This window comes from Apodemus sylvaticus, chromosome 16 (assembly GCF_947179515.1).
Source record: "Apodemus sylvaticus chromosome 16, mApoSyl1.1, whole genome shotgun sequence".
Classification (NCBI taxonomy): domain Eukaryota; kingdom Metazoa; phylum Chordata; class Mammalia; order Rodentia; family Muridae; genus Apodemus; species Apodemus sylvaticus.
This window is the reverse complement of record NC_067487.1, coordinates 66,422,681-66,450,564: the sequence shown is the minus strand read 5'-3', so window position 1 is coordinate 66,450,564 and position 27,884 is coordinate 66,422,681. Positions and strand designations below refer to the sequence as shown.

The following is a 27,884-nucleotide window of genomic DNA, read 5'->3' as shown; positions in this document are numbered from 1 at the left end:
GAGGTCCTGTGTTCCACTAAAAGGTAGAACCCCACATGTGAGTGGTAGAACTCCACCTATGTGGTTGCTTGACTTATGCACCAACACCTTTGTGTACCACACGAATTTTTAAAAAAAATGTTAAATATTTAAGATACACTAGTGGTGGTGATGATTCGGTGTGCCATACAAAAATTGATCTTTGGTAACCACACCTTTGCTCTCAAATGACCGAGTTCATTAAGCACGCAGCAAGAAAAAAAAAGGAGATGAAAAATAAATAGCAGGGATCAAACAGATGGCGACATCATGGCGACATCGACACAGGTTCTTATAACACCCTGCACAAAGGGCGGGAAACGTTCTACGGAGTTCCCCAGTGAGAGATCCCCAGAGTGCTCTCTCTGTGGATGGGATTCTGCCATTTTGTTGCCAGTGTAGGCATACAAATGTTTACTTCATACGCCTATGTGTATATTTGCAAGTCTCAGTGAACATGTGGAGGTCAAAGGACAACTTGCAAGAGTTGGTTCTTACAGTCTACCACTTTGAGTCCTGCAGATTGGACTCTAGGCCATCAGGCTTGGAGGAAAGAGCTGTTCCCCTCTAGGCTAAGTAGGTGCAATGCTTTCTCCCTGTCGCAGAGCTAGGGGCCCAGTATGTCTCCGGACAGGGAGTCTTGCTGGACACTTGAAACAAACTTGCTAAAACGTAGGATAAGAGGAACCTCCTTACCCCCAGAGTCCTCTCTCCACAAATTCAAACGTCACATGACAATTTACATAAGTAACACTCTACAAACATTTTTTTAGGGTTGGGGGAACGGACTGGGGGGCGGGGCGGGCAGAAGGGGAGCGTCGATTGGGATGTAAAAACAATTAAAATAAAAAAGATTTCTTTTGACTGCCTGCATTATGGAATTTTATTTCATCAAACACAGATCTCTTGATAACAGACAGTGAAAACAAAAATTATCCTAGTAAACAGTTTCTAGGTCACACTGTCCATTAAGCAGCTAATCCTGTCTCAGGAACAGAAAGTTTCTTAACTCAGGCTATGGAGACTGAAAAAATAAAACTGCAGCTTGTGTACAAATCCTGTCCAAGCACAAGGGAAAAACAGCTGGTAGGGGACTTGTAGAGACTTCAGTTCTTGGCTATCAGCAGCCTAGAGGCAAGGATTCCAGGTAAGAATCATGAGGCAAGGCGGGGTCGGGCTCGCCAGTTGCGCATGCGCGCATCCTCGGCACCACGCCCACTCCACCGCCCCTTCTGCGCCGGCGCGCCGCGCAGTCCCGCCTCTCCTTCCTGCGGCGCCTTAGGGACCATGGCCGATCCGCGCGTGAGGCAGATCAAGATCAAGACCGGAGTGGTGAAGCGGTAAGGAACGGCCGACGGCTCCGCGGCTTACGCCTGCTCTTCTCTCCTCACCTCCGGGCAAGCCAGGAGGAGCGTGGGCCCGATGCGGGCGCGGCGTCCAGGCCACGGCGGGCGGGATGCGAGGGGCCGCACATGCCTGGGCTAGGGTGGGCTGGCCGGGAGCCGCCCTCGGTGCTGGCCCGGCCAGCCCTCCGTGCGGGGCTCGGGGCGACCTCGGCGCTGGCCCGGCCGCCCTCCGTGCGGGGCTCGGAGCGGTCCTCCGCGCCCGTGGGCCGGGAGGAGGAGGGCGGCCTGCGCCTGGAGGGCCTCGGCCCGTGCACGCCGATCGCCGGCTCGCTGAACTTTGCAGTGAGGAGGCGGAGTCCACCGTGGCCTGGCCTCAGGTGTACTGGACAGCTCAAGTTTAAGGGACGCTGTGATCACCAGCCTCACTGAGAAGACTCAGTGTCGGGGCCCTGCCCTCTGATATGACTCACTTCCAGACTTTGGGAAAAACTGGGGCTTGAGCTTGAGCACCTCTGCAAACTTCTTCCCCAAAGCTCACCCCAGAGCTGTGGGATGCTGCCTCCCATGAACAGGCCAAGCCAGTCTTGAGATTTGCCTTGATTCCTAACTGCTAGTACTCGCTTTAGTGCTCGTTAAAACTAGTTTTGTTCAGACCCAAGATGATCAAACGAAAGCATTCCAAGGGAAAAGATACACAGCCTCCTTACGAAGCAAATCATTCTGCGGTGGGAATAGCTTTTTCCTGTTGGCCCATCTCCCCACCGGTTATTGATATTCCATCAGAGGGAGGTCAACCCGTAGAGGTGAATCACTTTTTGACATACTGCCCCTGAGTTTTAGTACTTCGCCTGTACTTTGGAAGCTTTTATTACAAAGGCAGCTAGGAGATGGTGTGAGTGGGAAAGAAATAGACAGTAGGTTCTGAATTGTGCCTGACTTCAACTAGTTGGTTCTACCATTGATTTTTATGTATTCTGGAACAATATATCAGTGTTGCACTGTGCTTCTTTTACTGAATTTGGAAGATAGAGTCCAAATTCTTCTTGCATTCAGTTTTTTGGAAGAAATACCTGCTGTTGTTTGATATAGTATGTATCAAATAAATATGATACACTATAAACGTTTTGCTCAGTACATGTTTATTAATGCAGTTTTCAGAATGTGGCTGATGTCACACATCAGGTTAGTAGTGGAGAAAGCAAATGAAATGAGGATCCTGATTGGCCCTGGGATGCTGTGATAGAGCAGTAGACTTTGTGTAACAGGAGATAATTGTGAGCTCTCTAACACAAAATACAAATAATCCACACTGTCCCTCAGCCCCTACTTCTGTTCTCTTTTGCCAGACTTTCCTTAGCGTAATGTCTATTTTGCAGAAAAGAATCCCTTCTGTTCTCTTTTGCCAGACTTTCCTTAGCGTAATGTCTATTTTGCAGAAAAGAATCCGGATGTATAAGAGACTGCTTTAAAGTAGTTACCATGAGAAATGATTTCTAATATTTTCCCATTAATAATAAGATGCTCTTGATTTTATCACCCTCCTGGTCTATATGCTATTCTATAAATTTATTTAGTTCAAGTAGTTATAGCCTAACAATACATATGCTAGAGAAACATCCTTTAAGTGATTAAGAACTAACTTGTCTCGCAGTGGTGGCGCAAGCCTGTAATCCCAGCACTTGGGAGGCAGAGGCAGGCGGATTTCTGAGTTTGAGGCCAGCCTGGTCTACACAGGGAGTTCCAGGACAACCAAGGCTACACAGAGAAACCCTGTCTCGAGAAACCAAAAAAAAAAAACTAACTTGTGAGACATTCACAAATTCTCAGATGCCTACATGAGCTGTCTGGAAGTAGATAGGATTTTGTGTGCACACTAATAGGGCACTATCAAAGTTTACTTTTGGTATTCATATTTCAATAAGTTAATTTTCATGAAACTCACAATTTACTATAATCTCAAATTTCTTATTAAATGAATGTGTATCATGCATTTCCTTCCTGGCTCTTTGTTGACATTAAATGTAGTATTTCTTCTTACATACTCCAAAACAGGGACATAAACTTTTAAACTTAAAATTTGTATTTCACTTGCTAATTGCTCACATTTTATCTTGCTGTATAATGTCTGCATCCATAAATATTACTTCTTTATTTTTTCCTGAGAACTTATTTTACTATGATTCTATCTTCTGTATTCATAGACTGAGGTGGAATTCTACATTTTATCTCATCCAAAGGGGAGCGTAAAATGAGGCCGACATTAGTTGTTGGTGAAGAATGATCATGGGTCTAAGCACTTAAAGGGCCTAAGTGCTGCTTTTCCCGTCTCCAAATTTAGTTTCAAAGACTTATTAGTTTCATGATTCAAGAATGCTCTTGGTTTTATGACAGGGATTCTGGTCATTGAGTTGGTTGTATTTTATAAAACTTGCATATATTTATTTACTCTGTATTGGGGGATTGCTTATGCCAAAGCATAGGTATGGAAGTCAGAGGACAGTTTTCAAAAGTTCACTCTACCATGTAGGACCAGGTTGCCAGACTCCACAGCAAGCACCTCCATCTGCTGAGATATCTTTATCAGGCCTGGGCATTAGGCTTTCTTAAAAGATTAGTTTCAAGATCAGCTTCTATTCTCAACTGTTTTTTATTTTCTATAATTCTATTTCTCCTCAGCAGTCACAAGCTTTATTTGGAAGAAATGGATTGAAGTTATCATTTATAACCTAGGGCCATTTAGTTTTTCCTCTAAGTTGAGAGCCACTGGAATTTATACTGTAGGTTTTTGTCCTAGAGTTCATTGGATACGTGAGACTTTGAAGTCACTCAGCTACAGCAGTTGTGATTCAGAAGTTCCCAGTTGTGGAATTAGGATGGAACCTGAACAGAGATTGAGAGAAAGCATATGGAAATAGGCAGTTAAATAGATGGTGGTTGGCATCAGGGAGATAGGCAGTGAGTACAAAATGGCCGGCCATCTGCTTGTTCAGGTGAAATGGTAAAGGCAGTCTAATGTGAGACGTGATAACCCAGCCTGTACTTTAAATGGAAGTAAAAGTGAGTTTCAGGGAAAGTACCTTAGCTGGTGCCTTAGTTACTATTCTGTTGCTGTCAATAGATACCATGACCAAGGCAACTTCCGAAAAGGAAGCTTTTAATTAGGGCTTTGTTTGCAGTTTCAGAGGGTGAGTCCTTGGCTATCACGGTAGGAACAAGGCAACAGGTAGATAGGCATGGCGATAGAGCAGTAGCCGAGAGCTTAAATCTTACTTCAGGTTAGAGGTCAAGAACAGCAGAGACTGGGCCTGCAGTGGGCTTTGGACACCTCAGAGCTAGCCCTCAGTGTCACACCCCCTCATACAAGGCCCAGAACAGCTTCACCAGGCATTCAGGTATGTGCACCTGTGGGGTAATTGTCACTCAAACCACCACAGGTGGGAAATGAGCACACCCTCTACAGTGCCCCACCCAGAGAATGTTACCCTTTACAGTTACAGCCAGGGGAGGGATTAGATCACTAGGAACGGGAAGAGTCCACTTAAAGACTGCTGGACAGCAGTGAGGCTGGCCTGGTGCGGAGAAAGTATGCCCTCAGTCACAAGGGCTTCTTTTTCTTTTTAGAAGGCTATGGAAATAGACTTGTGTATTAGATATGAGTAGTTACATGACCTTTTCTCTGAGTGATCAACTTTGCCAACATGTGACCCAGGACAGACCATTCCTAACTGGAAAATCTGAAATTAAAAATGTTTAGAAATCCTAAACTTATCTAGTGCTGATATGACATTTAACAGGTTCAGATTTTGGGGCACTTCCAATTTTGGAGTTACAGATGTTCAACTGGTAAGGTTTATATAAACATTCCAACTTCTGAAAAACTTTGGTTTGAAATGTATTTGGTCCCAAACATTAAGTGGTACTTGGACAGCAGTGGGCATTGTTGGTGGATTTGGTCTGTGTACTAGTTACTTTGTGTTGCTATGATAGTTACAGTCGGTATGATTAGTTACTTAGTGTCGCTATAAACAACCACAGCCAACTTGAGTAGGACAGGTAACAAACTAAGGCAGGACTGAATGAAGCAGAGGCCATGGTGGAGTGCTCTCCCTGGCTTGCCTCCCATGGCTTGCTCTGTTTGCTTTCGTATACAGCCCAGGAGCGTATACAGCCCAGGAGCAGCTGTCCAGAGGTGGCACTGCCCTGGGCTTGGTGATCTCATGGTCAGTCATGAAGTGCTCACAGGTCTGTCTGACAGAGGCAGTTTCTTAATTGAGTGTCCCACTTCCTGGGTGGTTCTAGTGTGTCAAGTTGATAAAACTTACTTAGCATAGTCTGGCTGGCTCTTTTTAAAGATTTAGACTTTTTTATTTTTATTGTTTTGTGGTTACTAGATTTATAGATACCTGTGATGTGTCACAGCTAATCTGCCCAACCTCGGAGGGAGTGACCAAGGAATATTCCCAGTTTTTGTCTCAGTGCAGATCTGTGAAATTACTATCATCTATCTATCTTGTGCCTGACCATTGATACCTAGGTGGCAACTTTTGGACAGGAGTTTCCTAGGATGTGGGACATTCTCTGTTAAACCTGGTGACATCTCAGGTAAACTAAGTTGATTGGTCATCTTCTCTGTATCTAGCTCCCTTATCTCTACTTTGTATATGTTGTAATGTATTTGGAGACTGTTAGTGGTACACTTATATACTATCAATCTGTATACATTGGGCCTTGATTTAAAATGTGATATAAATACAAATCCTTGCCATAGTAGCTTTTTTATGCATTAATTACTTAGAAAATAGTTTCACTAAAGTAGAGGCAAATTTGGACTTCTTTTATTGACTGTGTGTCAAGATGTGGTATTTTAGCTAAGCAAATTTTGTCTATTCTACATTTCCAAGTAGGATTCGTGTTTACCAAATAAGTTTGTTATTAGAGATATCATAAATTCAAGAGATTCTACAAGGAAAAAATGTTTTAGTCTATTTAATATAAAATGACTTACAACTTTAAAGCCAACTTTTAGTAAAGCCTGATGAACTAGGCCTTTGTTGGGCAAACTAATTGATTAGAAATACCTTCTTAAATAGATCTCTTCATAACCATTTTGATTGGTAGTAGCTTAAAATCCAGTGTGAACAAGGACTGTTACGGTTTTGGAAGTCTCACTGGTACTGCCCCGTAGCTTTCCTCTGCTTAAGTGAGAGTGACAGCCGTGGGTTAGAAGGAGACTAGGACAATTCATACCACAGTGTGCTGCAGTATGCTTTAACAGTCTCTTAACACTCCGCTTAAATGTAGCTGACACACCATAATTACAGTTCTGCAGGCCTTGATTATAGAATTTTACATCAAGACCCTGTGGGGACATTATATTGATTTTTTTTTTTAAATAAAACCCGGTTCCCAAATTGTACCATCTTCTAGAGTTTGTATATACCTGCATTCTTGGTTGTCTATATACATGCACACATTATATATTACGTAAAAGGAACAGGAATCAGAATGTAAGTAAAGTCTTTATTTAGTTTAATATATAATATAGTGGCATCAAAGTGAAAACTGCCCATAAGTAGACAAAAAAGGGTTTCTTCCCTCAGCTCCAGCTTCCATTAGTTCAGTTAATGACGGATGAAGTGTGATGGGGATGGTGTGGGAAAGGTTAAAGAAAGAGCTGTGTAAAGGACCCCGGAAGCCTCACTAGCTTTGCCTTTCCCCTTTTGTTATCTTGTACTATGTTTTGCTTTTAGTCAGTCAACCAGAATGGTCAGTGTCTTATTTTAAAATTTACCTTTGAACTTTAGACTCATTTGGAAGTTTTGTGATCAGTTCTCCGATGTCATAGTCAGAAGCAGTGTCACAGTGGAGTGTAGGTGTCAGCTCCTCACCTCATCTGCCAGCTGCTTGGCAGGCAGGAGCGATGTAACCTGCGGCCATGTGTCTGCAAGCTGGGAAGGGGAGAGCCAGGGCTACTCATGATCATGAGCTTCCCAACACAGTATGGTCTGCCAACAGCCCGGGATATGAAGGATCTTCTACTCTCTCTCTCTTGCCCAACTCTCTCCCCCAGTTATATCTGTCCTCAGGATACATGCATATATAAGTGGATATGTGTGTAAATGTATGTGTGTGTGTGTGTGTGTGTGTGTGTAGAGAGAGAGAGAGAGAGTCTTTTTTCATTGTACATGTTATTTGGTAGTAATGTTGAGATTCTGTAGTAAGATTGTAAAATTATGCTACTAGAACATTTCTAGAATATAGACTAGAAAATAGAATATCGATGCTTAAATGTATGACCTTTCTATTCTAGTTTGTCATTTCTAACAATACATAGGACATCATATGTTTTGTTAGGATGTTATGTACCTACAGAACTCTGATACTTTTTCTTGGTATTTTGTCATGGATTTGGCTGATTCTCAGAATTTCTTACTGTCTTTGAAACATCTGGTGTATGAAAACCAAATACTCAGTGGAATTCTTTGCCGTGAACAAATGAGGACGCTTCCTCTGTAATCTTTTGAACGTAATCTAATCAGTAATTAAAAGCTACCTACAATGGTATTACTGCATAATAATTGCTCTAGTTATTTCTGCTGTGGGAGTTAAGCAGACAGAACCCCAGATTCTGCTCATCACATGTCACATGTATGATCCTAGGAAAATTACTTAGCCTTTGGGAGCCTCATCTTTCTTTCTGAAAAATGGAATTGTCACTTGTATCTTTTTCATGTTGTTATTAAGAAAACTGAATAAGGTAACTGAATCGCCTAGCTCAAGTACTGAATAGGTAGCAAAGGTAGCTGCTGCCTTCGCATCTGTCTTGGTATGTGCAGCTGTAACACACAGTCTGAGACTCGGCAATTTACAAACAACGGAAATGTCGTTTATTTAAGGCCCCATAGTCTCCTTTTTGACACCAAAGTGATACCTTGAGCACTGTGGCAAAAGAACAAGGAAAGGTCCAGCCTTGTGTGAGGCACTTTGTAAGATCCCTGATCAACTTCTTCGCATGCACTGGTGATTATTTCAACAGAAAGTTAGGAAGGCCACAGCAAGCCATGGCAAGACGCAACACTGAGGAGGACTTGAGGAGGAATGGCTGTGGATCCCAGGACAGAACCTTGAACTTGATTGTTTTTTTAAATTGTGATAAAATCTTGGTTCTTAGTTACTTGGCCAATGTCTGACTGGTTTTGGGGCGGGAAAGAGTATGTGACTTGCATGGTTGGGTAGTTTCTGCAGCTGTGGTGGTGTCGTTCCATTAATTGTAAAAAAAAAGTCTTTATACTTTTTCTAATTTTTAGTTTATTATTGTGTAATACACATGTATGTACTGTTAATTAATATAGCACTGCCCCACCAGGCCTCTGCACCAAGTGCTGGCGGGGCCTGCTCAGCGCTACTCACTGTCACCAGACTTTCTCAGCTAGCTCTCACAGCATCCCAGCTGTGTTTCCACTCCACCATAGACTCTGTAAATGGTGGGAGTCCCGTGCTCCCGCCCTGCACCCAAATATCTGGTAAAGCAGATTCTTAGTTGACCAGACATCTTTATGTATATAAAATTCCCAATTACATGATGCCAATTTACAATGATATGGTCTATCCCAATATTTCTAACCTCTTCAAAACACCAGAAATACATGTGAAGCCACTGGATATCTGCATCTCCTTCCCTGCTCCACTAGTATCGGCTGGTCCACCCAGCCTCCGGTCCACCCAGCCTCCGGTCCACCCAGCCTCCAGTCCACCCAGCCTCCCTCTCTCTTCTCCCCTCACCTCTCTTATCTCCTCCTTTCTCCCCTCCAATCCCAGGCCTCCCACTGCCTCAATGTGAATGGATAGGACATGTCTTGCAGCACATGTGTTTGTGTGTGATGGGGAGGGGGGAGCACAGGACAACTTGACAAAGTCATCTCCTTCCTTCACTCACATGAGGGTTCCAGGAATCAACTCAGGTCACCAAGCTTACTTGGCCAGCACATTTACTCACTGATTATCTTGCCCTAATCCTATGGTTTTAATGCTAGATTATATTATAGATTCTCCTCAGTGTTTTGTTTTTAACTGAGTTCTCTAGTTGATGAGAGACCTGTGCCAAAGAAGTGTTTTATGGAAGCTGGGCGGTGGTGGCACATGCCTGTAATCCCAGCACTCTGGGAGGCAGAGGCAGGCGGATTTCTGAGTTCCAGGCAGCCTGGTCTACAGAGTGAGTTCCAGAACAGCCAGGGCTACACAGAGAACCCCTGTCTTGAAAAAACCAAATCCAAAAAAAAAAAAAAAAAAAAGAAAAGAAAAAAAAAAGAAAGAAGTGTTTTATGGGTCTCTTAATGTGCACCTGTGTGTTCGTGCTCTGACCTGGCCCATTACAGACCTTTGTAAAGGAGACTGATGCAAATAGACATTAGTGTAGCAGTGAATGTTCTCAGTCTCTAAACAATATTGCTATACTTCAGTGAAAAGTTATTCTCTGAAATAACCATACTGTACTCTATAAAACCTATGAACCCTGTAAGTCCATCGAAGTGCATTTAAACTTAATACAGTAGTATAATTTTGATATCTAATGTTAAATTTGGAGGGTTCTGTAGTATGTTAAAAATATATAAAGCATTTTTTAAGGCTGGGAAGTTCTCATCTTTACATTAGTCAAAGAGATAGTGTTTAATGGCTTTCATAAAATAGGTGTGGTATTTGCCAGCTTGGTTAACAAATGGTAGAAACTAGAAACAGTTCATGTGGCAGGGTACCAGCTCAGCAGTCTGGAACTAGTTACTTCATAAGTCAAAGTGGGAGACTTAGAAATGGAGAATGAGAGAGGAACAGTGGCTGTAACAAACAACCTTCAATAGGTTCTTCAAGATGGCATGATATGAGGCATACCGTGTCAGGGATTTACTTACAAACTAGTAACTTTAAACACTGTTTTAATGTTATAAATGCAAATCTGTTGTCTTAGTTAGGGTTTTACTGCTATGAACAGATACCCTGACCAAGGCAACTCTTATAAAGGACAACATTTAATTGGGGCTGGCTTCCAGCTTCAGAAGTTCCATCCATTATCATCAAGGCAGGACCATGGCAGCATCCAGGCAGGCATGGTGCAGGAGGAGCTGAGAGTTCTACATCTTCATCTGAAGGCTGCTAGTTGAATACTGGCTTCCAGGCAGCTAGGATGAGGGTCTTAAAGCCCACACCACAGTGACACACCTACTCCAACAAGGCCACACCTACTCCAACAGGACCACATCTCCTAATAGTGCCACTCCCTGAGCCAAGTATATACAAACCATCACATCTGTCATAGAAAAATTTAAATTGTTTTTAAGAAAACTGTTTTGTAGTTTTATGTAATTAGTACACTGTCTCTACTGTCTCTGAATCTAGTTAAATGAGGGTTGTGTCTGTGTTTATGTTTATATTTACTTGCCAGTTGCTAATTTGCCTTCATAAATAGGCTCACTCTTCCAGGTTTTAAAAAAATAAGAGGTTAGAGAGATTTCTCAGTTGATACAATTCCTTCTGTGCAAGCCTGAGGACCTGTGCGTAGGCTTCAGCATCAATGGGGAAGCAGGTGCCTGAAACCCCAGTGCTGGGGAGGTAGAGACAGAAGAGTCCCTGAGGTGTGCTGGCCAGCCAGTATACTAAATACTGAACTGCAGATTCAGTGAGAGATGCTGTCCCAAAAAGATATGGCTGAGAGCTATAGAAGAAGACACCTAACATCAACATCTGACCTCCACACACATGGACATTAATGCACACAGCACATTAATGCACACAAGCACATTTATGCACATGCACATTTTTAATCTTTTTTGTCATATACATACCTATTATGGAGCACAGTTGCATATATAATACTTTATGTGCCTATCACCTTAAACATCATTTATTTGGGGTGCTTTCAAAATCTGATGTTAAATATGTCACTAAATATTATTAAAGGCCAGGCGGTGGTAGCGCATGCCTGTAATCCCAGCACTTTGGGAGGCAGAGGCAGGTGGATTTCTGAGTTCGAGACCAGCCTGGTCTACAGAGTGAGTTCCAGGACACAGAGAAATCCTGTCTCGAAAAAACCAAATCCAAATAACCTAAAAAAAAAAAAAAAAAAAAAGAAGAAAGAAAGAAAGAAAGAAAGAAAGAAAGAAAGAAAGAAAGAAGAAAGAAAGAAAGAAAGAAAGAAAGAAAGAAAGAAAGAAAGAAAGAAAGAAAGAAAGAAAGAAAAGAAATATTATCATAGGTTGTTACTTACTTTTAAAGTTTTAAATGATATACATGAGCACTGTCCACACTAATTGTGTACCAGGTACTGTTTCAGCACATGTATATATTGCATACTGTTCAGATCAGTGTTCCTCATCCTTCTCTGAGCCTTTGAGATGTATGTGTATCATTACCGTCTGTAGTCAGCCTTCTGGGCAGTAGCACACAACAGACTGCTCATGCCTATGTCCTGTGACTTAGTACCCATTGCCACAGATTGTTACTGCTGTTTTCCAAGCATAAGAGTGGTAGGATTGGGGCTGGAAAGATGGCAGTGACAGAGTGAGTGAAAGACGGGGTCTCTGTGTTACAGAGAATTTCAACTTCCAGAGGCAGAGTTCTGTTCCTTAGAGTGCTGGTTACTAAGCCATTCTCGGTGTTCTGACGATTCCTTGGAGTCGTCCTGAGCCTTTTCTGTAAAGTAGAGGTTATGTGTATAGGACACATTTTGCCTTTTTCAAATTCAGATTCAAGTGGGAATGGGTGGAGAGGGCCTGTGTTTGTTTCCAGCAGACACCATCCATCTACTGTAGAGACTGGCACCTGGGACCTAGGCTCAGAGTTGGCAGTGCTGGCTGCATGTGAGACCTGAGAGCTGCCCGGCTTGTTTCACTTGGATGGGGGCGGGGCGGTTGGACTCAAGCTCTCAAGCAAGCACTTTACTGGCCAAGCTATTTCTGCGGCCCCTTTGTTCATGTTAATTTGCTCGTGATTGTACCATGAGTTTTTCCAGGGCAATGCAGCATTACAACAGATTGAATGTAGAAAAAGGTATGAGAATCCAACTAATTCACTATTTGCTCTGAAAAAATAGAACTATTTTGTATAAAATTGGTTATTTTAACATAATAGTATTTTACTTACTTATGAGTAATGTATGTATGTGTAGTGTATGCTTTTGTGTACATGTAAGTATATTTGCAGGATATCGGGTAGCTGTTTTATCTTTTGAAAGAGGGTTTCAGTTGAACCCTCAGCTCACTGGTTTTTGGCTAGGTTGGCTGGCCAGTAGGCCCCTGGGATCCTCTGTCTTTCTCCCTTCCCCACCCAGCACTGGAGTGCAGGTGCATGCTGTGTAGCTATCGGGCATGGAAACTCAGGCCCTCATCCTTCTGCAGAGAGTACTCTTACCCTGTGTGCCTTCTAAACAGTCTTTTTTTTGGCGGGGGAGGAGGTAGGGAGAATAAGTGAATTAAATATAATTTTTTCTAATTTTAAAAATGAATTCCAAGTTATTATGTTTTCTGTTTCAACTTCTGATACACTCATTACTAACAGATTTATATAAACCACACCTCTGTGTGGTCCTCAGTAATTTTTTTAATGTAAAAGCATTTTGAAATTTAAGAGTTTAAGACCCATTGCATTAACTCAGTAAGCCATTGTCATCTAGGGATCAACCCTCATGATTCAAACTAGTGAGTTTTAGGCAGACGTCAAGGAGTTTTAGATTTTACAAGTCCTGTGTAATTTCTTTTCATGTGTTCCTCTAAAAAAGCATTGTACAGCTTTGTGAATTCTCATTGCTCAAGACAGGTCTTCATGTTTACAGTATCTTTAGCATATTTTCTAGTATGAAGTATTTCAGCCTACTTGAATGATTGTATGTGGTGTGAGTATTAAAGCCAAGGTATATGTGATGGCAGCAAGTATGCTTATTCAAATTGGAGACTTAATTTTTTAACATTTCCTGTGTGTGTGTGTGTGTGTGTGTGTGTGTGTGCGTGCGCGCGTGCGTGCGTGTGTGTGTGTGTGTGTGTGTGTGTGTGTGTGTGTGTGTGTGCTTGCACGCGTATGTGTCAAGGGTCAGTTCTCCCCTCCCATTCTGTGGGTTCCAGGACTGGACTCAGGTCACCAGGCTGGCAGCAAGCTCCCTCACCCACTGAGCCATCTAATTGGCATGAAACAATTTAATTTGAAATGACTAGTAATGATTCTTGAGAAATATGAAAAACAGAAAGTTTTGAATTTTTTTGTTGTCAATTTGAACTGTATTATTTAACAATATTAATAACACGAACTCACCAAATAGAAATAATAACTAATCTTGTGCTACTCCCCACCTGAAAAAACTGTTTTTAGTCTTATACTTATCATTGTCTTGCTTTTTTGTTTACTCTATCATTTGTAGCTTGCTAAAATATATATTAAGTTCTAGTTCTGTTTTTTTTTTTTAACTTGGTCAGAAGGGCATCTTTAGGGACTTGTATTTCACTGTTAGTAGATAAAGGCATGGCTTTTGCAGATGGATACAGCAGTATATTTGTTTTGGTGGTTGTATGCTATTCCATTGTGTGCTACTACAGCTTATCCATTTTTGTACAGGTGAGTATTTGGGCTGTTGTATTACTAACAGTGTTTCTCTGTTCCTCTCAGTTCTGTCGTGATGAGAGTTCTTTCTGAGTGTATACCTAGGAGTTGGATTGTTGGGTCCTAGAGTATAGAATTTTCCATTCTATGTAAATGCTGTCTTAGCTTGGGCCACTCTGAAGGGCCATAGACGGATGGGTGGCTTAACACAACAGAAACTTATTTCTCACAGTTCTGGAGGCAGGAGTTGGAGATCTGGCACACAGTCTGGCTGGGTTCTAGACTCTTCTTAAGTTGTTGGCTGCTTGCTGTTGGTTCCCATGGTGGGAGGGTCTCCAGGGTGCCATGTTATTGCTTGTAGGACACTAATATTATTCATAAAGGCTCGGTCTTCGTGACAATTTTTGGCAGCAGTTATCTACCAAAGACTACACATCCCAATGTTATTATATTAAGATAGAGTTTCTGGAGATGTACCACTGTTTTCTAAAGGAGTGATGCCGTTTACACTCCCAGCTTCATGGTGAGAGAGAGGGCTTTTCATTAACCCATGGCCTCTCTGATTCTTGTTATGCTCTTTAATTTTATTCTAGCAATACAGCTTTTGTTTAGTTTTCATTTTGGAAGATAAGCATTTTAATTGTCTTTGTAAAAAGCATCGCTGCAGGACAAAGGGAAAGGAGGGTGTGAAGGGACGCATCCGCATAGCCTCCCCTGGCCGTCTGCCTCTGTGGGCAGTGATGAGTGTACACGGGCAGCCCGGGCTGCTCTGGTGGAGATGGGGGCGAGGCAGCTCCAGCCATTTCCACCACTGTGCTCAGTGTGGGCTGCCTTTGGGTTGAAGGCGCTGTGTAGATGGATCCTGGAAGCTAGGTTCTTCTCTTCCTCCTCCTCTCCTGCCTGTTTTTGATTTGTTTTGTTTCGAGTCAGGGTTTCTCTGTTGCCCTGGCTGTCCTTACTTTGTAGACCAGACTGGCCTTGAACTCAGAAAGACCTGACTGACTGCTTCTGCCTCCAGAGTGCTGGGATTAAAGGTGTGAGCCACTACTGCCTGGCAAGACTGAATATTTATGTACGATGTTTAATCTTTTTAGCTCAAAACATCGATGCTGTCACTGTTACTGCTGGTGTACCCTTACTCCTCTCTACCTGTCCCAGTCTCATTGTCACCACCATTTGTTTATATCTGATTATGTGTCCCATTGACATTAGGAAATAATACACATCTCAAATTTGATGTGCTTATTTCCTGTGTTTTTATTACCGTTTTAAAATTATCCTAGCACTTCTAGTAGTAGATTAAACAAATCAGGTATCTGGTGTTAACTGCAGAGTGGATGCTACAGTTGAAGCTTTGGATTAATGCTGCAGGCATTGGTACTGAAGTGGAGCAGCACACTAGTTATCTGGCTAGCGGAGAGCTGAAGGACACTGTGCACCTTGTTCAAGCAGAAAGGCATCCCTACTTATTAATTTTCAGGCAATTTCCCCACCAGCTACTTTGTGGAACATGCGGACAATAAGGCTGCCTTTAGGAGTTGGTCAGAAGTTCAAGGAATGCCTGTGGCTCCTAGATCACCTTTCAGCCGCAGATCTACCTGCCCAGCAGCAGATGATTTATGTGGGAAAAGTAGCAGGCATCCCTATCACAACTGACTGCTGGGGGAGAGGGAGGAGAACGCTCCTCCCCAAACCTCTATTGTAGTCTGTTGTTAAATCACCTGCTCAGTTCCATAAGTGAACAGTGGAACAATTAAAAAAAAAATCTTTCCACTCAACTTTGAATTTTTTCATTTGTAAAAAGAATAGTTGTAATAATTGTATTTTAAAATGATGTTTCACTATGATGGCCTGGATGGTATCATCCAACTCCTGTGCTCAAGTGATCTTCCTGCTTTGGCTACCAAGTAGCTGAAACTACAGGTGTGTACTGCTATCTTTGTTTAATTTAATTTTAAATTTTATTTTAGTTTGTGTATAAATGTTTTGCTTGCATGTATATATGTGTACTATATACATGCTAGGTGCTCATGGAGGTCAGAAGAGGGTGTCAGAACTCCTGGACCAGACTTACAGATGGCTGTGAGCATTGTGTATGTTTTGGGAACCGAACACAGCGCCTCTGGAAGAGCAGCCATTGTCCTCAGCCCCTGAGCCAGTGAAAATGAAAAGACAGACAACCTTGGAATCCCACCTTCTCCTATTGGTTCTTCGTCGCCTCTGCGCAGTCCTTGGTATTTAGCTTAGGAGGCTTTCCTTGGCTGGAATTCAGAGGTTTTCCTCATTATAATAGAAACATAGTCAGATAAGGTATACATGTAATCCTGTGAATGGTGTTCCGCTCTTCCCTCCCCATCGGCCATTTGCTTGGTTGGTTTTTGTTTGTGTGAGACAGTCTAACTAGTAGCAGCCCAGTAGTAGAACTCCTGAGTGCTGGGCTTACGCTGAACCTGGAGTTGGAGGACACTTGAGCCACATTGTATGATGACTTGTATCAAGTTTATCTTTCTCCTGTCTTACTGCTGTGACTGTCGGCAGTTAATATGTCTCTTACTTACTGTTCCTGCTCTTGATAGCTTCTGCTTGCCTCTGTTTGTTCTTGCTATTATTTTAAGTAACCTCGACTTGTTCATTTTTAGGTATTGATATCAAGTTTATGAACATCAGAAATTTGATTATTGCTTTCTTGGCTAGGCTCTCTGAGCCACCATACTTCTGTATATTAGTTTCTATTAGCATGTAGATTCTATGAAGTCATGTATATATTCCCTGAGACTTAACACATACGACATGACAACAAAAGTCATAAAAACAAATTAGGCATTCAAGTACGCTGAATAATTTAAACTACTTTACTTCTGAATATAATCCTAAAAAGAGAGAACACTTTGAAGTACAACGTAAAATGCAGAACTCTAATATCTAACAAATAAATATACAGAGCTACACTTTATGAGTTCATGTTTCAGACATGATTGTCAAAGTATCTCTCTGGCCAAATAGAATAAGAAGCAGCAGACAAAACTTTAAAAGACCAATAGCACCTTGCTAGCACATTGCTAATAAGGACTAATAGGTACTTAAACTGATGAAAGTGATTCAGACAACAGCACATTAACCCCCTACTGGGCACTGTTTTAAGCTGTTAATAGGCATTAGCCTTTTAGAGAATGACTAGCACTTTCATATTCATTTCCTGAGCCTTTGGTACACAAGTGAACTGTGAGAACCGCTTGCTTGCTGTGTCTGTTCCAGAATACTTGGAAGACCCCACTGCCTGCCGTAAGCTCAGAGTCCCTGTGCTCCTGGTGCTCTTGGTGTCATTGGAACTGGCTTTACTTGGCATGAATTTTGATTACGGTCACTTTTGTGTAGACGTTACATGAGGAATAGAGGTAGGCCTGCTTTTCTCTCACAGAGAATGTTACATATATGAAAGTAATGGTTCTTAGGTTTGATTTTTTTTTTTTTTTTAAAAATTACTATAGGAAGGCTGTAGTTTTTTTTTTCAGTATTTTTCAGATCTCTATAATATTTTAAGTAATTGATTTATCTGGGAAATGAATCCAGTATTTGAAAAATATTGACCATGAATATATGTGTATATGAGGAGAGTTTTAAAAGTGTAATTTTCTTAAGAATATTTTAAATGACCTTTAATGCTAGCTCTCTGTTAGAGTACTACCTTGAATTTGTATTTATGTGCATTATTTTTATAGTATTTAAAATAAATATTTTATGTTTCGATAATAATTCCAAGTGTAATTCAAATAGAGAATTAGGTTAGACCAGCAATATGCCTCAGAAAGTAAAGGAACTGTCAAGACTGACAACCTAAGTTCAATCCCTGAACCCATATGGTGGTAGGAGAAGAGGACAGATGACCATGAGCTGACCTCTGACCTCCACACATATGCTATGGACATGTATATATGTATGCTTATACCAAATAAATTAATTAAAAACATTTTAAGACAAAGAATTATCTTGATTCATTTTTTTCCAAGCAGGGTTTCTCTGTGTAACAGAGCCCAGGCTGTCCTGGAACTTGATTTGTAGACCAGGCTGGTCTTGAATTCCCAGAGATCCATCTGCCTCCGCCTCCACCTCTGCCTCCGCCCAAGTGGTAGGACCACCACCATACCTGATGAATTCGTTTGATTTTAGAAACAGTTTTATCTTGAAGAAGCTGGTTGTATAAGTAAATGATAGACATATCAGCTGGATTAGATGAAAATATAATGTGCGATTTGGGAGCTTTGATAATTTTTAAGGATTTAAATCTCTTTAGTTTCATTCTGTCCTTTTGACTGACTTTTATTCAAATGATATCTGCCTTTGAACGTTACTCTCATGAAAAATACCACAACACTTCCACTTCAGGGGAACCTCTGTCTCCCTCAATAGTCCTCACCTCTAAGACAAAGCACTTAGGAGATCTCTTGTTAGATCAATTTGGATTTCACCTTTCTTCATTAGAGTCCCTTTTAAAGTTCCATTTCTTGCTGGGCAGTGGTGGCACAAGTCTTCAATTACAGTACTTAAGGCAGAGGCAGGTGGGTCTCTGAGTTTGAGGCCAGCCTAGTGTACAGAGGGAGTTCTAGAATACTGAGAAATATTGTCTTGAAAAACCAAAACAGTAAAAATAAATAAATAAAAATACTCTTTGAATTTGCCTGTGAGCAATGTCCTGCCACACTTTGTCTTTGGCCAGTAGAGTGAGCTCCAGGTGTCTCTCTGCTCCGGGTCTCAGGTGGGCTGTTGTCTGGCTCAGAGTGGCGCACCCTCTGCCCTTGCTCTTTCTGCTCAGCAGAAACTGGTTTAAAGTGTGTGGGCAAAGCTTGATAGTAGGACTTCACTGCTGGTAATTCCTTTCAGATTTTAATTGGGTTTTTCTCTCCTGCTGAATCAGGATGATTGATTTCGTATTCCAGCCTGTGTCTAATGTGATCCAAAGCAGTTTTCTAGAAGTAGGAGGTTTTCTTCACATTCCACTCACTGCCAGTTCCAGCTTCCCAACCTCCGATCTCTGACCTCTTTACCTGGAGGAAGAGGAGCTCTATTTTGATATTCTTAAGTAAAATCCCAGCACCTAATCTATGTCCATGCCCAAGTGGCACATTTTTTAGTAGCATAGTACAAGAAATGAAAGCTCTGTATACAAATGCTTTTCTGTTGTTTCTGATGCATACTCAAAACTAAGAAAAAACATAGAAAAGGAATAAAGAAACTCAACAAAAACCTACAAATGAAGAAAGTATGAGAGACTGCCTTAGTACAGTTTGTGTGATTGTGAGTGATTGTGACCACCAGAGTAACAACTGAAAGACCTAGCCAGCTGAAGTCATAATTTGACTTTTTATTTTTTGAGACAGAGTCTTGTGTATTCTAGGCTGGTCTGGAACTTAATAATTAGTCAAGGATGCCCTTCTGCTGCCTAACAAGAGCTGAGATTAATGGCTCGTGCCACACGCATGTCTAGTTTTTGCAGTGGTAGAGTGTAAGCACACGGTTTCTCAAAAACTTGGCCAGTGCTCTTCCGTTGAGTTACATCCCTCGCCTAGCATCCGACTTCATTACCAGTAAAGGTAGTAATGGAGCTTGAATTTTTTTTAAAATTTTGGTTAAGATTGACATTTTAATTAGAATCAAATGTATACAATTCAAACAGTCTACTTCAAAATAGATATACATCCTATAATGTTAAAATAAATTATTTTTCTATATTACTTTTTATAATCAATATTTTCAGTTCTGCTTGGCTACAATTTTATAATTCAGAAATAATTGAAACAGTAAAATACAATTTTGTTTGTTTTTAAATAATTTTGAGGTCTTGTTCTTAGTCTGGGCTAGCTCGAAAACTCACTGTGTGACCTAGCCTGGCCTCAGCATCTCAGTGAGCCTCTTATGGGAGCTTCTCGTGTGCTGGGTAGGAGGTATGAGCCCCCCACACCCAGCTCAGTGAAACACGTCTTGGAGCAAGTCAGAAGTGTGCCTAAAGGCTGAATGCCCTGTTGGGAACCAAACGAGGGAACCCGGGAACCGCTTCACTCTGTATGAAGCCTGCTGCGGTAGGGGCAGAGGTAACCAGGAACTGTGAACATCTGAAGGTAACCCTTCCCTCTGCGGCAGGTGTGCAGAAGCTCATCTTTCTTACAGTTAGGCATCTGTCACAGCCCTAAAAACAAACAAACAAACAAAACAAAACCAAAACAAAAAAGGCCTGTCTTCCCAAGGGACAGCTGTTTTCCAAGAGAACAGTTTTGAATAGTTTGGGTGGGAAAAGGTGTGAGATGAGAACTCCTGCCTCACCGGCTGCTGATACCACAGTCGTCCAGATTGTGGTACATTCCCTGAGCCCAAGGTTGCCTCACTGCATTGATTTCAGCAGCTGTTTATTGACCAGCTACTTGTGGGAGACCCTGTGCTGAGTGTTGGCTCCCTTTCACCAGAGCTCTCGTGTTGAGTTTTTGCCAGCAGCAAACCCCCACCCCCACCCCAACAATACCAGCACCAGTGTTCTGTCATATTGTGAAAATGCAGAATGGCATCTTCCTTATTTTATGGCTGGCTACAGCTGTGCAATTAGTGATTGTTAACTACAGTACAGTGCTATTGTAATTAAACTAAGTTTGTGACCCAGAATTAACTCCAGTAGCAAATTCAGAATTGCACATAAGTCGGTAGCATTGCTCTGAATTACAACTAAGTAATATACAGCATATTACTTTGAAACCAGGCAGTGAGTACAACTCTGAGACGTCAGTCACATACCGTGTTTATAAATTACTTAGTGAGTACCAATGGTTTCTGCATCTAAATTCTTCTCACTACCTGCCTCTTTTGTTTGGGCAGCATACAGAGGTATTAGAACAGCAGTGTTGGTTGATATATGTTCAGCCTCCTTCCTTTGTGATTACTTGTATAAAAAACGTGTAGTGAAGAAATTGAGTTTAACTTGCTTAAAGGCTGAAAAGGGGATAAGAGTACTCTTGAATGACTTGGTACCCTGGATATGTCATTTTTTATAAAGGATGAAACTTGTGGTGAGGTCATTGGTTGTAGAAAAATGATTATCACATTATGTTCCTAGGAACCAGTAGGGAAACACAGGAGTCCTACAGTTAAGGAGTGAATTCTTTGTGAACAGAAAGCTAAGTGTGGTCGTATGACCTTGTAATCCCAGCATTCAAGAATCTAAAGCTGGAAATTTGAGATTTTAAAGCTAGTTTGGGTGTGTGTTATGTGTTCTGGAGCCATATAGCAAGACTTTACTCGGAGAAGGAAGATAAGAAGGAGAAGGAGAGAAATTGGATATAGCTAGTTATCAGACTCACTCACCATGTTGATATTTTAAATATCATCTCAGCTCATTCTAACTTTCTCTCTCTCTCTCTCTCTCTCTCTCTCTCTCTCTCTCTCTCTCACACACACACACACACACACACACACACACACACACCACTTTTGGGGGAAAGCATTTACTAATAGGCCTAACTCAACCCCCATTTAATATGTTTTAGGAAAACAACATTTTTCCTAAAGGTTAGTATATTTACTGAAACAATTGTTGCTTATGATACTCTGTAGACTTTTGTATTATTTAGGTAACTAGGTTTCTAGTTGTGAAATCTTTTAGTGTTCTGTTGTCCCTCTACACCCCCCCTCCAGGAGCATTTCACTTGCTACTGTGGTTCAAATGGAGGAGGAGGAGAGGAGGAGGAGGAGAATTGGCAGGAAGAGTCAAAAGATGACAGCCTTCTGGAGAGCAACATATTTCAAACTATTTTTATCCAAATCAGAGTGAGGAATATGTTTTATTTGTGTAACAACAAAGAATACAAATGCAGACACATGTATATAATTGAAACAAAATTGAATGGAATATTTTTGCTACACATGGTGCTCACTGGTATTTCAGATACTATTCTGTTCTTTTCTCACCAAACATTAGAAGTTTGCTGCAGGAGGATTGCTGTGAATTTGAGCTACTTCAGACTATGTAATGAATATAAAGCCAGCCTGAAAGGGTTACAAAATGAATCTCTTGTCTCAAAAACAAAACCAAACACAAAACCATAAAACCTAACAAAAAGAGCCAGTCAGTTGTGTCTGCAACTCACCAAAGAGGCTTCACAAGTTATTACAACAGCTTTTTACCAGAAAGTTGGTAACTGGACTGAGTAGTCAACTGGCCAGTTTACAACAGAGGCAAGTAAGTGGGAGCCAGTGGCTAGGGGAGGGCATTACTAAGAGATACTGATGTTTATTGTCTTTGCAGCACTGATCAGTAAATAATTTTCATTCCTGTGTTGTATAGTGGCCTTTTTATTTTATTTGTGAACTAGGTTTAGAGAGGCAAGTGACACACTTAAAGCCACATAGATAGCAAAAGTCATATCCAGATTTTGAACCATGTAAACTAGTCTTATGACTCTCAAGCCCATATATCCTCCACCATATCACTTCATCTCCCAGGTAACACTGCAATGTGTGTGCTAACCTTAGAAGAGAATTAGTGACATTTAGCCGTCATTAGACTTTTATTGTGGAAAATAACAATAAAAAGCCCCATTAAACGTGAGTCGAGCTAGACATAAACATTGACTAACAGTTAAATGGTGATAGATTGTATCGGCTTTCCAGAGAGCTTTAAGTCTTCATGCCTCTGCTCGTCTACAAGGTGGAGGTAATCTCCGTTATGCTGAGATATATGGGCTTTCCTTGTTATAAGGTAAAGGGAATGTGAGGGGCTTTCCTACTGCACCAGAGCAGATAATATGGCAATTAGAACTGTTAAGTTGATGAAACACCAGACTGGGATGAATTATATCACGATTTACAAAGAAATGAGAGATTTTACGGCAACTTTTGAGACCCAAAGAAGGCTATGTCAGTGAGGAGAAGAGAAATTGATAGTTAAATTTCAAGAGCCCATTTATTTGGCCTGGGAAATCCTGCTTGTAAGCATTTTTTAACTAGGTTCAGAATATTTTATCAGCTTTGTAAAAAAGTAGAAAATTATCATTCTATGGTGATAGTTTAATTTCCTTTGTTAATAAAATGAATTTAATATGCAGTTCTTCCTTTTTTTGATCTTTCATTTTTTGAGCTGTAGCATATGCTAAATATCATCTAGTTTAACACTCTTGCTTTATAAATGATGAAGCCAAGACCTGCAAGACTTTTCAAGGAGTTTCCCCAACGAATGAGTCACTACCTGTCTTAGGGTTTCTATTCCTGCACAAACATCATGACCAAGAAGCGAGTTAGGGAGGAAAGGGGTTTATTCTGCTTACACTTCCACACAGCTGTTGATCACCAAAGGAAGTCAGGACTGGAACTCAAGCAGGTCAGGAAGCAGGAGCTGATGCAGAGGCCATGAAGGGATGTTACTTACTAACTTGATTCCCCTGACTTGCTCAGCCTGCTCTCTTATAGAACCCAAGAATACCAGCCTAGGGATGGCACCACCCACAATGGGCCCTTCCCCTTTGATGACTAATTGAGAAAATGCCCCACAGCTGGATCTCATGGGGGCACTTCCCCAACTGAAGCTTCTTTCTCTGTGATAACTCCAGCCTGTGTCAAGTTGACACACAAAACCAGCCAGTGCACCACCACTGGTTAGAAGTGGAACCGCCGCTCTCGAAGCCAACAGGCTTCGTTTGCATCTGACCTGAGCTGGAGCGTTAATGAATGCCTTCACAGATAACCTGGAGTGCTGTGCTCTTCCCTAGAGGTCACATAAAACAACTCCATTTCTAATACTGAACAGTTTCTGAAGAAATGCACTTTTTGCCTAGTCACTCGGTAGGCTGTTTGAGCAGGCACTGGGCCGCTTGCTGTTTTCAGGCCAAGGCTCTGCTGATGGCATCCGACTCCTGCAGTGCCTGTGCTCCAGCGTGTGGGAGCTTTGGAGCCATCTTTCTCAGAAGCTTTTCAGGCATGGCTGTAACAATGGGAAAACGATTTACCTATAGACCGTATTTTGGTTCTCTTATGCTTTATTGTTAAAAAAATTACCATCAACAAAAACATCAGATGCCAAAACTAACCAGATTAAAAAGTCTTTACAATTCAGTGAATTATATAGAGATTTGGATTGGAAATTGAGGAGCTTCACGTTAAATTCTACATAGTTGTGCTTGAGATGGCTCAGGGGTTAAGAGCACTGACTGGTCATCCGAAGGCCCTGAGTTCAGTTCCCAGCAACCACATGGTGGCTCAAACCATCTTTAATGGAATCTGATGCCCTCTTCCGGTGTGTCTGAAGACAGCTGCAGTGTACTTATATAAATAAATCTTTTAAAAAAAACTTTTACATGTTCATTAACAAATATATTTTATGGACTCATTTACCTCCAAAATACAGTCCTATTCAGCTTTATAGAAAAATGAAATTTTAAAAAATTTTCAAGAAAATGGACTTAGAATGTATAATATTAAGAGAGTTCATACAGTCTCAGAAAGAAAAAAACTGAATGTTCTCTCATGCTGAGTTCAGCTTATATATATACACATATATACATACATGTGTATATATAGTGTATATATGTAAACAAATGTACATGTAATATATATGTAAATGTACATGTACTTGTAAACAGTTCAGGATGAACAAGAAAGGCTTAGGGGATGAGGAAGGACTGAATGCAGGGAATGGATATGCCTTATGAAACAGGATATAAAACTTTTTCACTGCTTCTGATTCTATCATGTATCTTTATATTTAATTATTTCTAAGATGGCATCTCCCTATGTAGACTCTCCTAGAACTTGCTATGTTGGTTGTCCAGTCTAATTAGGAATTTTGGCTGGGCTGTGGTGGCGCACGCCTTTAATCCCAGCACTTGGGAGGCAGAGGCAGGTGGATTTCTGAGTTAGAGGCCAGCCTGGTCTACAGAGTGAGTTCCAGGACAGCCAGGGCTACACAGAGAAACCCTGTCTCGAAAAATCAAAAAAAAAAAAAAAAAAAAAAAAGAAGAAGAAGAAGAAGAAGAAGAAGAAGAAGAAGAAGAAGAAGAAGAAGAAGAAGAAAGAAAGAAAGAAAGAAAGAAAGAAAGAAAGAAAGAAAGAAAGAAAGAAAGAAAGAAAGAAAGAAAGAAAGAAAGAAAGAAAAAAAAGAAACGTGAGAAAGAACCTCTGAGGGGTGGGGCAAGGGAGTAGTAACACCCAGTTTCTTTGCTGTGCAGTGGTGGTGCATGCTTTTAATCCCAGCACTTGGGAGGCAGAGGTAGGTGGATTTCTGAGTTCGAGGCCAGCCTGGTCTACAGGGTGAGTTCCAGGACAGCCAGGGCTATACAGAGAAACCCTGTCTTCAAAAACAAACAAACAAACAAAAGGAAGTTTGAATTCTCCTGCCTCAGCTTTCTGAGGTGGAACTAAAGGTGTGTGCCACCACACCTACCTTTAATATTTCCTTTAGAAAACCTTTTGGGTGTTAGTCTCATATTTTACCAAAAGTCTTTTCTCGTGTCAGGAAACGTATGTGTATGTATTATGTACAACTTTGTTTAAACCGGCATAATGTTGTTATTTCAGTTACTGAATGCTAGGCCTCTAAAACCCATCTTCTGTGTGACTTGTAATACTTAGACTATAGAGATACTATTTATGTAAGCAGTCTGATTGCAAAGCATTGTACAGATCTGTGATGTCATCAAAATACACATCCCTCTTTAGGTTACAGTTATTCGGCAAAGAAATCAGTGTAAGAAAATTAAACTTGTACTTAATGAGTTTCAGCAAGCTTTCTGGAAGAGGTGCCACTTGATCTAGGTCTGATGTGAGTAGGGAGATGCACTGGGCAGTCATTTCTTAGGAAAAGCAGCAGGTCTCAAAACCCTTCCAAGCTCTTTTAAGAGAGTGTAGAGAGCATGGAATGTATCATGAAAAACACCCCAAGGGGATTACAGTCCTGACAACTTCAGTTTCTGTCTGTTTATAATTTAAAATGCCCTTGATAAAGGCTCTTTGTGGAAGAGAGTGGCTGTCTCCTAGTTGCATTGTGGTTTATTTTGTTGTGTTTTACAAACTGGAATTTTAACTTAGCAATAGCTTGATTCCTTCATGGCTCTAACAAAGTGCAGTGCAATAGCAATGACACTATATTGATATTTATTTAAAATCAGTCAGTTGGCCAACACAAAATGAACTCAGTGGTATTTTTGTAAACTTTTTGTCTCATTTTGTTTTGTTTAGTCATTTTTTTTTCTGTCTTTCTGGTGTTTTGCTTTTATATTTTGGTTTGTGGGTTTGTGTGTTTTTGAGCTTGTGTTTCTTGATTTTTGTTTTTGCTTTCTTTTTAAAGAGAAGGTGTGAAGTTGGGTGTGTGGTAAGGTTGGGGAGAGCTGGAGAAGGGGGAAATTTCTGTTCATAAAGCCTTAAAGAAATCAATACTAGTTTTGTTTTGGCGAAGCAATATATAGAGTTGAATACTGACTGTTCTTTGTGACATCACTGGAGGCTACTGTCGGTGGACAGGTGGGCGGATGGATGGGACAGTGTGGTGTGAGACACTGGAGAGCTACCAGGGCCACACAGTTTTGCCTCTGGGCCTTAACCAGGAACCTCAGCTCATTTGAACTTAAGCCCTTTACAATGTTGGTGCTCTACATGTATTTCTATAAGAAGACTTACTGAGTTTACATCTGCATGAGCTACAGGGTCTGTCATGACAAAATCATCACAATATGCCTTAAAAACAACTGGAATTTATTCACACATGTCTAGATGCGAAGTCCAAAATTAGGATGTCAGCAGGCTTGGGATCCTTTGAAAATCTTTAGAGAATCTTTGCTTGACTTTTCTAGCCTCTTGTGGTTGCCAGTAATTCTTACATTCCTCAGTTACATTCTTGCCTTCCTTAAATATCTCCTCCTTCAGTGACACCAGTTGTTGTACTTAGGCATTTATATGAGGTTTAACCTCATCTTAACTAATTGTATCTGCAAAGACATGAGTTCCCAGAAAGATTGCAGTCTAAGGCTCTGGGAATGTAACGCAGCGATAAAGTACTGTTTGCAAATGAGAGCCTGGGTCTAGCTCCAGAATAGCATAGCAGGACCTCTCCCGCCACACCCACTAGAAAGATATGTTGTGTAGACACCAAGCATAATAGAGCTGCAAAAGACAGAGCTTCTGAGTCACCTTGGCTCCAGGCAAGACAAAATTCCTTCATGAAGGAAGTGATGTACTTCCTGATTCCATACTTACTGCCCAACTTTGTGGTACAGCGGGAGTTTTCCCATATGTATGTCTGTTACAGGAGAGCCCCCTGGCATAATAAAAAAAGACTTGTTCAGTGAGGTAAGAGCTTTCTTTTTGTATGTTTCAAACTTTTTATTTTCTTATGGCTCATTCCCATTAATTATGTTATACTTGTCATGAGACCTGATTCTTGTAGGCGCGAGGGGCCCAGGACGGAAGGAAGGGCTTTCCTGTGTGCTCCTTTAGTAAGTCGTCTCCTGGTACTTGCAGGGGACGCCCTGACAGTCATCCACTCCCTGGGAAAAGCCTTTGTTACTTGAATTCTTACTACATTTTCTTTTTAAATACAATCTTGTTTTTTAATACTTGGGTTTATTGTCTTGTATTAATATAAATAAAGTGTAACCTCCCTGTGAGGCACATCAGGTTGTTGAGTGTGTACATACTGGGCTCCTCCTCACAGCCCTGGCATGTATGAATTCTTCTCCTTCCCGACTCATATTTTTTGTTGTTGTTTCTTTTACAAGGGTGCCTGTTTCCCTCTCTATCCTTGCTAAGGATAGAATAAAGTTAGTCACAGTGCAAATACTTGTAGACCTACCTACTCCCAAGGCTAGAGCAAGAGATCCTCTTGAACCAAGGAGTTTAGAGTCAAGCAGGGCCACACAAAGAGACCCCATCTTAAAACAAAACATGGAAACAAATTTAAAACGAGAAACCAACTTA

The 27,884-nt window shown here is 41.2% G+C and overlaps 1 protein-coding gene across 1 annotated transcript in view; it reads left to right on the top strand.

Annotated features, from left to right (window-relative positions):
* Positions 1 to 1,248: 1,248 nt before the first annotated feature.
* The window catches only part of Tbca (tubulin folding cofactor A), a 54,543-nt gene continuing 27,907 nt past the window's right edge, over positions 1,249 to 27,884 (top strand). The window contains exon 1 of the mRNA XM_052159811.1: positions 1,249 to 1,358. Within this exon, the coding sequence (XP_052015771.1) occupies positions 1,306 to 1,358 (53 nt within the window). The 5' untranslated portion in view covers positions 1,249 to 1,305. The remainder of the gene's footprint in view (positions 1,359 to 27,884) is intronic.